The sequence below is a fragment of the Ovis canadensis genome, chromosome 17 (assembly GCF_042477335.2).
Source record: "Ovis canadensis isolate MfBH-ARS-UI-01 breed Bighorn chromosome 17, ARS-UI_OviCan_v2, whole genome shotgun sequence".
NCBI lineage: Eukaryota > Metazoa > Chordata > Mammalia > Artiodactyla > Bovidae > Ovis > Ovis canadensis.
This window is the reverse complement of record NC_091261.1, coordinates 54,075,402-54,090,093: the sequence shown is the minus strand read 5'-3', so window position 1 is coordinate 54,090,093 and position 14,692 is coordinate 54,075,402. Positions and strand designations below refer to the sequence as shown.

General features: G+C 41.1%; 1 protein-coding gene across 6 annotated transcripts in view; it reads left to right on the top strand.

Moving 5' to 3' along the window:
* The window catches only part of GUCY1A1 (guanylate cyclase 1 soluble subunit alpha 1), a 65,964-nt gene that overhangs the window by 17,359 nt on the left and 33,913 nt on the right, over nucleotides 1-14,692 (top strand). For 4 of the 6 annotated variants that reach the window (XM_069557325.1, XM_069557326.1, XM_069557328.1 and 1 more), the window contains exon 2: nucleotides 13,910-14,301. In XM_069557325.1, coding sequence (XP_069413426.1) covers nucleotides 14,044-14,301 — 258 coding nt within the window. In that variant the 5' untranslated portion in view covers nucleotides 13,910-14,043. The remainder of the gene's footprint in view (nucleotides 1-13,909; nucleotides 14,302-14,692) is intronic. The other 2 variants (XM_069557330.1, XM_069557329.1) reach the window with 1 other exon arrangement.

The window sequence follows — 14,692 nt, the reverse complement described above, 5'->3', positions numbered from 1 at the left end:
ATAAAACGGAAAAGGAAGATAATTGACAAATATAATAAAAATGAATAGGACAGCTCATACAAAACAATAAAATAGGAAAGGAAAATATATAGGAAAACATTTTCAAAATAATTTCTTCTCCAGTTGTTACATATTTGTGTTTGAGTTGCATGTCCAGAAGGACCTAGGGAAAATAAAGGGAAAAGATGGAGTCACCCATATAATACGGACTTAATACCTCTATATCCCTTCCATGTTTATACCAGATGACTCCAAGCTGATAGTCTTGTCTTTTAATTTCAGCATAAAATAACTTACTAGAAGCCTACAGCTGGATAAATTGTGACCTGCACTGGCTTGTTAGATTAAGGCTGGAAACATACTTAACTTTCAATTAAGTGGCAGAGACAGGGTAATGAATAAGTCAGGCTATTTAGAAAATATGTTTGGAGAATTAAAGAAAGACTAAAGATAGCTTCTTGAGAAAGTGCAAAAGGTGATGAGAAAATCATGAAAAAGAGCCTGGGGAAATGTTTTAGAAGCTGTAGATGCCAAAACAGTTTTATAGTGTGCGTTCATATTGGTGTGGTATGAAGATGAAGTGTAGCGTGTACAGTAACTTTCAGGTGTGAAACTTGAGCTCAGAGTACCAAGTGTGAAGTTCTTGAAGCCATTGCAGCTGTGGTGGGGGGCCCACAGAAAGCGGGGGCTTCCCAGCCTTTCAGTTGAGGAGGCGATCAGAGTGCATGGGAGTGAACTCTGGACTCCAGGTCAAATAGCTTCCCTTTAAGAGTAACCTCTGACCCTCAGCAGCTTTGGGTCTGGGCCAAGTCACAAGAATCTGGATTTCAGTTCTGCCATCTGTGAGTGGGAAGGATTGCAGTAAATAATCTCTAATGTCTCTTCAGGCTCTGAGCTCGTGTTATGTAAATGCTGTGTCTTTGTGTAAACGATACAGAAATGAAGGAGAAGCATTGTTTGGGTTCACTGTGAACAGGAAAGTTTCTTGGAACTTTCCCTGTTTGCAGGCAGTTAGAGATGAGAAGGCCTTAGAACAATGTTGTTGTGGTTTTGGATTTAATGGAAAAGGACTCACTCTCTCAACATGTCCTTTGCAGTATCCAGATATATACCTGCCAACCCATGCTCAGAAGCCAAGTGTCATTTCTGGTAATGATTTCTTTTGAACCAATGTGGCTCAGATGGTCACAGAGAATCTCCCTGCAATGCAGGAGACCCAGGTTTGATCCCTGGGTCGGGAAGATCTCCTGGAGGAGGGCATGGCAAGCCACTCCAGTATTCTTGCCTGGAGAATCCCATGGACGGATGAGCCTGGTGGGTGATAGTCCATGGGGTCTCAAAGAGTCAGACACAGCTGAGCTGTCTAACACTTTCAATCATAATGTAAAAATTCAGAAAGAATTGAATTTCGGTTGGAATTTGCTGCATTTCTTTGGCTGACCTGGTTCCAGCATAAGCTTCAAGCACTGCGTGTCAGTGTCAATGACAAAAGACTGTTTTCTGTCTCAAGACTAAGAAAGAGCTGAACAGAACACTTGAGAAGGCCCCTTCCTGCCCAGTGGCCTCTAAACAGTCGGTGGCCTGTGCCCCGTGGACCTACCAGAGAGACTCTCCTCCAGTGTTGCCAGGACAGAGCCCTGGTTGAATGGTAGGGAAGGGGAGGGAGTCTTACTCAAAACCTCTCTTCTGTGTCAGTGTTACTCCAATCCACCTCTATTTTTTCACCTTTTTTTAGTCTTTTCCTTAGGATTTTAAAGGAAAATTTCTCAGAAAAATATACTTTCCCATAATTTATTCCTCTGCTTTACTATAAAGACCCCTTGAGTGTGTCAGAGACACCCACAGACTTTCTAGTTGTCTTCTGACTCTACTTGCTTCCCCAAACCATAGAGATAAGAGTAAAATTTTGCACAAGGGGGTCTCATGAGAGTTCACGGGGCCCTGAAAGGGCATCTCACACTTGCATTTCTGGGATGTCCCGGCTTCATTCCTTCAGTCCAGAGGCCCAATGGCAGGTATGTACTGGTGGAGACTGTATGTACTGTATGTACTGGTGGAGGAATTTGAGGAATAATCCCTGTGGTATAGAAAAGGTCCCCCATTTATCAAAGGCACCCTAGCACATTGGGTTTATAATCAGATGGGCCTGGGTTCACTTCCTGTTTCTGCCACTCACTAGCAATGATCAAGGATAAATAATCTGTTTTAGATTCCTTTTATGTAAAAGATATAAATGCACACTCCCCATAGGATGGTAGTGATGATTCAAGGAGACAATTTATATGGTGTTTTATAAGATCAGCAAACTGATTCTATAAATGATCAGACAGTAAATAGTGTAGGCTTTGGTGGCCTTGGGGGTCTCTTGCAGTTACTTGGTTCTGCCACTGTTGTTCCAAAGTTGCAGCCTTAGGCCATGTATAAATGAATGAACTTGTAAACATGAAAACCCCTGTTTCCCCTGTATTATCAGTACTTCACTTCCAACACTGAATGTGTGTGTTTCCTCTCCCCAGAAATTGTGACACCAGCTGGGTGTCCTACAGTTTAATTCAGTTCTGAGACCATATCCCTAGAGTTAGTGTTAGATCTCTTAGGTTGAGGGCACAGTCCCACAAGACTGCCCCAGCTTCAGATCCTAATCTCACATTCATGCCTCTGGTGCTTCTGACCAACTAACCATGAATGAAAGGTCCTCACATCTCCCCTCTTTGTGTTCTATAATAGCTAGATGAGCTCACAGAATTCAGGAAAATAGCTTGCTTACTGTATACGCGTTTATTATAAAAGGATACAATTCAAGAACAGTCAGATGGAAGAGACACACAGGGAAGGTGTGGGGAAGGACCTGGAACTTCATGGGCTCTGGGCGCCCCACCCTCCTAGCACCTCCACATGTTCCCCAGCCCAGGAGCTTGCCACCACAGTTGGGGTTTTCTATGGAGGCTTCATTATGTAGGCATGATGGTTAAATCATTGGTCATCATTTGCAGAGACATGGATGGACTTAGAGACCCACACAGAGTGAAATAAGTCAGAGTAAAACAAATACGATGTAATATTACTTATACATGGGATCTAGAACAATGGTACAAATCAACCTGTTTGCAAAGCACAAAGAGAGACACACGTGGATACCAAGGGGTAGGGGTGGGTGGGATGAACTGGGAGATTGAGATTGACATATGCACACTACTGTGTATAGAATAGATAACAAATTGGAACCTACTGTATAGCATGGGGAACTCAGTGCTCTGTGGTGACCAAAATGGGAAGCAAATCCAAAAATGGAGGATGTACGTATAGATATGGCTGATTCACTTTGCTGTACAGCAGAAACTAACACAACATTGTAAAGCAACTATACCCCAATAAAAATTAATCAAAAAATAAAAGCGCAAAAAAAGAAAAAGCATTGGCTATTAGTGATTAACTCAAACTTCAGCCTCTCCTTCCCCTACCCACCAGAGATCTGGGTGGGATGTAAAGTTCCAACCCTCTAATCCCAGGTTGCTTGCTGTGTCCTAAGCGACCCAGGGGCCCTGGCCACCAGCTACCTCATTAGCATTAAAAAAAGACCATCACTCTGGAGATTCCGAGGGTTTCGGGAGCTGTGTGCCAGGAAACAGAAAAGAGCAAGAGTGGGCAGAGACCAGATATATATTTCTTATTATGGCACAACATGGCCGTGTTCCAGTGAGACTGTATTTATGGACATGGAAATTTGAATTTCATGTTGTGCTCATTTATCATGAAATATTCTTTTGGTTTTCCTTCACTTCAGCATATGAAGACCATTCTCAGCACAAGGGCTGGACAAAAACAGGCATCAAGCTGGATTTGACCCACAGGCCATGGTCTGCCAGCCCCCTGAGTTTCCGGGTCTTCCTCGGGGCTGGTTTACCTTCCTCTGACCCTTGCACTATTCCAGGACCAGCATCTCCTCCACCACGCACACCTCTGTCATGATGCATTTCTTCCTGGTCTCCTTGTTTTGCTCTTTGCTGGTTTCCACGTGGCCAGGCCTATATGTCTTGATTAATTTGTTCTTGGTTAGGCTGGAGAAGGTTCCGTCTCCAGCAGAGCGTACAAGTCTTAGGTTTTTATGACTGTTAGTTTGTGGTCCTTTTTTCTCAAGGATCTTGGTAAAAGTTCCAAGGGCTGGACTAGAAGAATCAAGACTCACTATTGTGTCTTCTTCCAGAATCTTCCTTCCAAATGTGATAGGTTACAGCTCAGATAATTTGACTTTTTCCACTGTAGAGTGAATCCATGCTCATGAGGTCACTCTTCTTTCCCATCAAGAAGTCACTTGGATGCCTCCTCATTGTTCAAAATATTAAATCAGATGCTCCACAGATGTGACAGTCAATACCAGAATTGACTTTACTCTTCTCAGAAACCCATTTTAGTCAGATGTTGGGTGGCTTATCTTGATTTCACAAGTATCTTAAACATTTTCCTAAGTGTCTCACCTCTCCCTCCTCATCACCTAAACCTTTCTACAAAATAAACAAACTTTGAGAGGTAAATAGATAAAAGGGTTACCACTGAATCAATTTTGAGAAGAACAGGTAAACTTATAAAAGCAAAAGCCGGAGATGGACTTTGTATAATAAGATTCTTTTGTATAGTAAGATTCTTTGTATAATAAACATGAACCATTTGTCAATCTAGCATTCTAGGAAAAGAAAATCAGATACCATGGGATTCCTGTTTTAGCTTGGTTTTAATTTTAAAATGTTCCACATTGGAAATAATTTGGATTTATTGAAAGTAGTATGCACTGCAATGACATAAGATTTGCTTGATTGATATAACAAGTTTGGTTTAATGAGTGGAAAAAGAGATTTAAAATCTAGCATAGTTCTTCAATGTTTATTCTAATATTTTATTAAAGAAATTTGGCATGCAACTTATTAGTTAATAGAATTACATAAGATGAAACCAAAATAGAATCTTAATGCTCTGGGTTATGCTGTATACTCCATTATGTTGTAATTCAATAAACAGAACCCTAACTATTGACATAGATACGACTTTCTTGGTATGCTGTAATGTTCTTCAAGTGGAGAATGTTTTCTGTATTTGTGGTACACTAAGTACCTGCTATGAAGAAGGCAATGGCACCCCACTCCAGTACTCTTGCCTGGAAAATCCCATGGACGGAGGAGCCTGGTAGGCTGCAGTCCATGGGGTTGCTAAGAGTTGGACACGACTGAGCGACTTCACTTTCACTTTTCACTTTCATGCATTGGAGGAGGAAATGGCAACCCACTCCAGCGTTCTTGCCTGGAGAATCCCAGGGAGGGGGGATCCTGGTGGACTGCCGTCTGTGGGGTCGCACAGGGTCAGACACGACTGAAGCGACTTAGTAGCAGCAGCAGCAGCAGCAGCAGCAAGCATCTGCTATAAATGAGTTTACTTGGCTTTGAAAAGTGATGATTAAAAGTGGCATAGGTTTAACATATTACCTGTCTTTCTGAGAAGATAGAATACATTTGTCAATCATTTATTTAGTTACTTCTGTGAGCCTGACTGTCCTGTGGAATGCCTTTGTGTAACTTTTCCCTAATCATTCATATACCCCTGTTTCCTCATCATTTTTGGGGCAAGGTGACAGAAGCTCAGTGAAGTGAAGAAAATGATTCAATATCACTCTATTGCTGAGAAGTAATTGGGATGGTTGACTTCACAGCACATGAAGGAAATAGTTATTAGGATTCCTATTTCCATATGGAGAGAGTTGGGGTGAATTAGCTTAGGAATTTGACTAAAATCACAGAATTGATAAAGGGTAGAGTCAAGAGGTAAACACACAGCCTTTGGTGCCAGAACCTAACTCAGCCTTTGGTCCTGGAACCTGACTTGGGTCCACACACCTGGTCCGTTTTGAAAGTTTCATCAGTGTTTACTACCTAAATAGTAATGAAATCTATATATAGTCTTAGAGAATGTGACTTTATTGTTTTTTTCCCTAAGTAATTAAGTAGGATTTCACCTTACTTGTAAATTTCAATCAAACACTGTTGAAATACAGGCATTTCTCATACAACATGATACAAGTGTTCCTAAAAATCTCTGTATGCTACAAAATTATGCACTAAAAATAAACGGACTTATGGGAAGAAAACGTGTTGAAGTGAAACCAATCAACACTTACGGCACTAGCTAAAGCTATAACAGTCCTAACAAACATATAAGCTTAGTTAAAAAGACAAGCTGAATTCTGATGAATACCGCACTACAGTAATTATAGGACTGGTTTAAGGGGAAGAGGTAGCTTGACGGGAAGGAACTATAGGAAAGTAAAGAGCCTGATGAGTTATTGAGAAAGGGAAGTAAACAAGGAAACTGTAACAAGACAGGGCTTGTATTCATGCTGAGCTGAGCGGACTTGCAGGGGTGAATGGGGGTCTAGGTGACCCCTATTTTACACTGACATTATCTTCCATTAGCGAATATGAGCCAAACCACATCACAGAAATACACAGTATTTATCTGCAAGTAGATGAAAATGAAATGGCTTTTTATAGGATAAAAAGGAATCACTTGTCTCTTGTAACTCTGCAGAAGAATCACCATATTTTCCGTAAATATATTCATAAAAAGATGAAGTCATTGTAAGGAACTATTTGAGCAGTATAAATGTGATGTGGATTCTAGGAAGAGCTGGAAAGTATTCCACATATTTCTGGAACAAAATATTGAAATATTTATCTGATTTCCTTGTGACCTGCCATTAAGAGGGAATGATATTTAATTTGAGGAGATACTAACTGTATGCACTCAGATTTCAGTGATAATCCTGGTAGAGAGGTTTAAAAGCACAGATATTTAGAATTTATAGTTCCCAAAGTTTTGCTCTTTAATTAGTCATAAAGCATCCTGTAACAGTTTGCTATAAAAATTGAGAATCAAAAAGTAATAATTCTTAAAGTTAAAATCTCCCAGCTCTAAAGTATCAACATTGCTCTTATTTCAAAGTTGTCACTGAATTGCCTGCTGAATCTAAGAAAGGTATGGATCACGCCCACCTTATTTTTTAAGAAAGAATTAACGTAGTGTGTTAAGCATTTGTGCCCTGTGCTGTAGCTTTAGCAAGGCAGTTATTTTCAGGAAAAGGAGAGAGTTCCTTGTGTTTTGGGTCCCCAGGACTGAGGTTGCCATGACCTTTAGAGGTAACTTCCTTGTTCTGTGGAGGGTGACCAGCATGGGCTCTTAGTAACAAAAATTTAAATTAAGCATCTTCCGCTTGTGCAGAGAGCTGAAACTGCCTTGCACTGTGGAGATCAGTAGCCGGCCTGGAATCTGAACTGCTGTCGGCTTGCCCATGTCTGGGCTTTGGAATAAGGAGGAGCTGCTGCCTTAAAGAAGGCTTCAGAGGAGAATTGGAGCAGCCCAGTCCCCATGAATGGTCATGTAATATTGCAAACCCCACATCTGGGCTTGGTTATGACTGAATAACCTGGTCTTGGAAAGTGAGCTGTGGACAAATTTAAAGGGTGCTCTTCTGGATCCTGGCCTCCCCTGGGCTATGGTTTATTGATAAGGTGAGTCGGGAGCCTGTGGGCTCCCTTTCCTTCAGCCTCACGTCCCACTAGGAGACGAAGCCTGTGGGTTCTCTCTCGGAGATGCTTCAGGATTGATCTGCTTTTTATCCGCAGGGCCACTCTCTGACCCAACCCAGATCAGCCGCCTGTCCAACTCCGACCTGTCCCTCATCCTGCATTTCAGATAATCTCTTGAAAATGCAATGGTATTCTCACTTCTTAGTCACCCAGCCTTTAGAAGAGAGTGGTGGCTTAGGTAGCATGGTTTACATGCCCCCCAATCTGTACGTCCTGACCTCCACTGGCTCATCTGCATCACCCTCCCCAGGTTCTTGCTGGCCGAATGCTCTAGCCAGGCTGGGCCCGTTCATTTCCTGGGATGTGCCCTGGTCTGTCCTCGCCTCCAAGCATACTTGCTGTTTTCTCTGGGGCTGGCTTCTCTCAGCTCACGGTCACCATTCAGCTTGGTTGTCTCTTCCTCCTGGGGCTGGATTGGGGTCCCTGGTGTCACTCTTGGAGTGCACTGTGCACCCCCTTTGATAGCACACGTCACACTTGGAGCTGCGTGTCAGAAGTAGTTTTCCTAAAGGAATCCTCTTACACTGTTGCTAGGAATTTCAACTGGGACAGCCACTATGGACAGCCACTATGAACAGAGTAGAGATGCTTCCTTTAAAAACTAAAAATAGAAGTACCATATGATCTAGTAACCCCACTTCTGGGCATATATCTGGGGAAAACCATAATTCAAAAAGATCATGCCTCCCAGTTATTCACAGCAGCACTCTTTACAATAGCCAGGACATGGAAACAACCTAAATGTCCATCAACCAAAGAATGGATAAAAGAAATGTGCTTTTATACAATGGCATATTACTTGGCCATAAAAAGGAATGAGATAATTTCATTCGCAGCAACATGGATGGACCTAGATATTATGATACTAAGTGAAGTAAGTCAGAGAAAGACAAATACCATATGATATCACTTATATGTGGAACCTACAATATGATACACATGAACTTATTTGCAAAGCAGAAACAGACTCACAGACATAGAGAACAGACTTATCACTGCCAAAGGGGAAAAAGGATGGGAGGGGGGATAAGTTAGGAGTAAAAAATTAAAAATAGTCTAATCTTCCTGTTAGATTGTAAGCTCCGCCTGACTATGATGACTTTTGCCCATGGCTCTGCCCTTGCACCTGGAAGAATGTCCCACATACAGTAGGCCACTCATAAATGCTTGTTGAGTAGACTGGAATGTGAGCAAATGAAGGGATGAAGCAGGAAGCAAGATGCAAGCCAGTGCATCAGAGAATCTGTGGGAATGGAGCTTACGAAAAGCAAAATGCCAGGGGAAGTTCAGGTGTGTTTGGAGCTTTAACTTTCAGGAGCTCATGGCTGAATTTAGCAAGGAGGTTTGGGTGACACTGTGAAAGCAAAGCCAGAGCCTGGTCGGTGAAAGAATACATCTTGTGTAAACGGGCTGAGTGCTGCACGGGGCTGTGACTGCAAAAAGAAGCAGAGCTGGCATTGGAGCTGGGAGCAGGGGCGTCATGAAGGAAGCCAGCCCTCCCTTGCCCTTTCCCTCCACTCAGGGAGGCACAGTTTTTCTACTACTTTGTCCAGCTTCCCTGGTCTGTCCCAGGGGACTGTTCTGTAAATATTGCTTCCTGCCAAGTGAAAAGAAACACATCTTCAAGGCCTGATTTTTGAAATTTTATTGAACAATTTTTCAGCTTTGGAGGAATGAAAACGTTTGATGTTCTGAATGTTAAGCTGCCTTCTTGACATTTGTTTATGAAGATGATTGTTACAATTTGGGTGGGGCATGCACACTTTATCCCTATGGATGGAGTTTGTTTTGAAGTTCTCTCTTCTTTCAGCTACTCTTCTAAATGTGGACTTTGGAATTTAATCTTAAAATACATATTTCTTGAATCACAGATTTCGGTATGGCTGGGTGCTAAGCCTGGCATGTGACCTGCTATTGTAAAACAGGCTTTCTGTGTGAGAGAGTACGTATGAGGTGCTTTCCTATCCCCCCTCCCCAGGATTTCCACATGTGGAAAACAAGGGTTTGTGCTTAATTCTTTCCTTAGAGATTAACGATGGAGTATCTCATTAACTACACAGCAATGCATCCTGGTTACTTTAAAATTTTTTATATTGGAGTATAGTTGATTTATAATGCTGTGTTAGTTTCAGGTGTACAGCCAGTGAACAGTTATGCATATACATAGATATACTGTTTTTGCATCCTGGTTATTGATATGAGGTCAGTGCTGCTGCTGCTGCTGCTAAGTCGCTTCAGTCGTGTCCGACTCTGTGCGACCCCATAGATGGAAGCCCGCCAGATTCCCCCATCCCTGGGATTCTTCAGGCAAGAACACTGGAGTGGGTTGCCATTTCCTTCTCCAATGTATGAAAGTAAAAAGTGAAAGTGAATTTGCTCAGTCATGTCTAACTCTTCGCGACCCCATGGACTGCACCCTACCAGGCTCCTCCGTCCATGGGATTTTCCAGGCAAGAGTACTGGAGTGAGGTGCCATTGCCTTCTCCGATGAGGTCAATAGATGAGTCTTTATTGTCACTCTAGAGGAATTAATCACTTACCAGTAAAGGGAGAAAGCATTCAGTCGATTTGGAGGCTGTTTAATCATCAGCCTGGGGGATGGCAAATACCTCTTTGAATTTCTGAGAATATCTCTCCCACTGCCTGCCAAGGCCTTGTCACCAAATTTATCACTTCAATTCACTTGTTTTTTCCCTCTCATGTCACTACCACATCTACACCCAGCTCTGTTCTGCATTCAGGAACTGACCCAACCATTTCTGAAGTTGCTGCTGATGTTATACGAAAGAATCATCGCCGGTTCCCTTGAAGAGCATAGTCTCTCTTCCTGGCAACCTGGCAAATGACTGACAAACACGAGTTTCCAAGGTGTTGGCATCGGCTGCATCTGTTCGTAGTGTAATTTCATCAGCTGCACAGACGAGGGATGCTAATTAGTTTGTTGATACATATGTGATTTAATGAGACTAAACACTTAACTGATCTTGAAGTAGGCAGAGTTTGTTTCCTGTTGCTGTTTTTACTTTAATTAAAAAAAAAAAACAACAAACATGTTAGGCACATTGGCTGGAAATTAGAGCACTGTGTCATCTTGGAGAAAAAAGAATTTCCAGGAAGTCTGACTGGTCAGTTGTGTCCTGCTCTAATGAGATTAAAGAGAAGAGGATAAAATATTGGGTTTGAGAACAAGGGTTGAAATCCAATTTAAATAGAAGATTAAGCATAATGGAAGAATTTTCATAAACTACATTATATTGGAATCCTGTGGTTCAATACTAAAATTATAATATGTACCAGAATAACTGATTTTAGGAAGAAATTCCAGATCTGCATCAGCTCCAACATATAATCTTCTATTTTTATGGCCTTTTTTTAAAGTGCCCTCTTTTCTAGTTATTGTATCATATTTTTATGTAACTGAAACTATGAAATTCAATTAATACAATTTTTCTTCCTAAAAATTCACATAAAATAATGGCATTTTGATTTTTATTAATAAATATTTTTTCAGAATTATCTACTAGACTCTTCTTAATTACTTTCAAGTTGTGCAAAACCGAATACAGAGAGGTTCTCTATTTTGGGAGTGGGAAGAGGTGATGAGGAAGTAACTCTAACCCCATGGTTAAAATTATATTTGTATTAAAATGCTTCATCTAATTTGCTTAGCTTTTTGCAAACACGAGTCAGTACTATGGCCTGCGCAGCCTGTTTTCATGGGACCATGTCCATGCTCTCTCCTCTGTGTATCTGCTGCAGTGGCAGAGTTGAGGCATTGACCACATGCTGAAGTGACCCACTCTGCCTTTATGGGGAGGTTGGACCCCTGATCTACACCATGCCAGAGGACAGGAGTTAATAAATAGTAATAGGTGGCGCTCCTGCCAATGCAGGAAACATATGAGACGTGGGTTTGATCCCTAGACAGGAAGATCCCCTCAAGTAAGAAATGGCAATCGACTCCAGTATTCTTGGCTGGAGAATCTCAAAGACAAAGAAGCCTGGCAGGCTACAGTCCATAGGGTCACAAAGACTCGGACAGGACTTAGCATGCATGCTCAATAGTGTTGTTGAGAAACATTAAAGACTAAGAAACAGCTACTTGTAGAACTGAATCTTAAACAGATCTTGGAGGAGAGCTATAGATCTGCAGGTCTTTCAGAATCCAGGAACCGGTCCTCTATCACCAGATCACCTCTAGGCACCCAGCAGCCTCTGAGACAGACCGTGCCCTCTTCTCTGCTGGCAGAATATGGTTTCTGCTCCTTAATGCTGAAAGGATCTCCCTTTGTACCTTCCTAAATATTCATAAATTATGTATGAACACAGATTTGGGGTTTGACTTTAAGAAACAGAGTCACGTAGGTGAAATCTTTGAAAATGACACAAATGAACTTATTTACAAAACAGAAACAGACTCACAGACATAGAAAACAAACTTATGGTTACCAAGGGGTAAAGGGGGAGGGATAAATTAGGAGTTTGGATTAAATGTATACCTATAGCTGATTCATGTTGAGATTTGACAAAAAACAACAAAATTCTGTAAAGCATCTATGCTTCAATTAAAAAAATAAAATTAAAAAAAAAGATACACACTAAGGGAAAAGAATCTGAAAAAGAATAGATACATGTATATGTAAAACTGAACTATTTTGCTGTACACCTGAAACTAACACAACATTGTAAATCAACTGTACTCCAATATAAAATAAAAATTAAAAAATAAAAAGAAACAGAGAGTTCCAGCAGTTTCTTCTGGCGTGTCAGCATCTATCATCTTCCCCAAACCTGGTAACCCAGCAACACCCCAGGGGCTGTCAGGTGTGAATTCAGCTTCCTTGTTTGTCCCAGTTTGGAAAATGAACTGTCCATTGTTCTAAGCCTATCAGTAATTTATCTGTGACAAATTATAAGCTGATGTTATATACATTAGAAACATACTGAGAGCACAGAGGTGCATAGAAAAGACACAAAGTAATTGAACTCCAATTCCAAAGACTGAACTATAATCCTTTATCCTGGATGATTCAAGTACCACCAGCCAGCGAGCAGGATAATTACATTCTTGTTTGCTTTCTAATGTAAACTTATAAACCATATCTTCAAGATAAATTAATTCCAGTGTATAAACTAAGCCTGATTGTTTAGAAACAAGTGTAATTTGGTAATATATGAATTTGAGTTAATTGAAACCCATTGGCTGTGGAATCAGATGGACCTATGTTTGAACCATAGCTCTTGCACTTTTAGCATTTCAAATCAAAGATGACACAAACGTTGAGCCTCTGACCCACTGGTGATAAGAATACCTATTTCAAGTGGTTGCTGTGAAGCTTAAATGTAAATACAGGGCTCTTAGCACTGTACCAGACCATGTGTTCTTTTCCCCTCTTTTTTGATTTTCCAAGTATGGAAATACTTGGTGGATCCAGTTAATCAACATCATTGTATTGCTGACAAGCTGAATTTACAACCAGATGGTTCCACTGAAAAGTTAACTAATGAGACATGGGTTGTGAATTGTGTGAAGACTCCATTACAATATCAACAAAAACAAAAGTGCTGGGGAAAATTGGCCAGAAGGGTCATGCTCCTAACTTTGGGGACTCCTAGGAAGAGAGGCCTTCTTGGATTACTCCAGTGTCATCTGGATTTGGATTCAAAGTCTCCAGTAAATCCAATGGCCTATTCTTAGGAATCAGGAGTCTTTTTAAAAAATATTATTTGTTTTTCATTTTGGTGATATTTTAAACATATTTTACTATTTATAGAGATAAGTCTCTTTGGCAATAATCATTTCAATTAATTTTTTTCATGTAAAAGACAATGTTGCAGATCTAACAACGTATACTTGGGCACCATTCTATAAATATCTTTTCTTTGGGTATGTTTAGGAGACATTATGCATGCTATTCTGATTTTTTAGAAAATACAGACTAATGAGACATAGTTTGAGACCCAGCTTCTGTCATAAAACCACAATATTTCACCCTTGTGGAATCAAATAAGACCAAATGGGCTATAAAAATGGGAATCAGTAGTTTGTGCTAAAGACATTTTGGAGAAAATTATATTCCATTTGAAAAATATTAAAATACTAAAAGCAAGTATTTTTCTAGTATACTAGAATGCACACATAGAAAATAAGATCTTTACTAAACGTTCCATCCATTTTATAATGGACATTTGCACCAGATTTTCTTTTTTTTACTTGAAAATGACATAGGACTGTATGGTCTTCACTTTCTCATACCTGTATTTTTCTCTTTCCATAGAAATACGGAGTCACTCCTCTTTCTCCTCTGACCTTCTGCAGCCCCTGGACTCCCTGGTCACCAGCATCTCTGGTCCACTAGTGGCTTCTGTGTGTCCATCCTGGTAAGAAGAACCAAGCCCAGGAGCGATCACCATGTTCTGCGCGAAGCTGAAGGACCTGCAGATCACGGGGGACTGCCCCTTCTCCCTGCTGGCCCCGGGGCAGGTCCCCAGAGAGCCCTTGGGGGAAGCCACAGGGAGTGGGCCAGCAGCTACCCCAGGGCAGCCGAGCGTCTGTCCAGGTGTCCCTGACAAGAACCCGCCTGGAAGGCTTCCCCGGAGGAAGACCAGCCGCAGCCGAGTCTATCTTCACACTTTGGCAGAGAGTATTTGCAAACTGATTTTCCCAGAGGTGAGTGCCTGCCCTTTCAAGATCTTACTGACATTTTGAAAATGGCAATAGGGTGTTTTCCTAAGGAAAATGTGAACACTCGCTTTCTCACTTTCAAGGCTATAGTAGATGTAGACAATTTGACAATTTTCTGAAAACGTTTAAAAACATTTTTAAAAAGCAATCATTTTCTTAAATTGTGTTTAATCTTAAAATGTTTAGTCTTGCATTCTTTTCCAAAGCATCCTGCACTCTGACAAGCTTTATGACTTTGAGCAGCTGTTTCATCCTCTTGGCCTCAGCATCCTTATCTGAAAATAGACATGCTCACAGTCCTGGGTCCCTAGAGTTTGCACAAGCATTGAAGTGAAGTGAAGTGAAGTCGCTCAGTCGTGTCCGACTCTTTGCGACC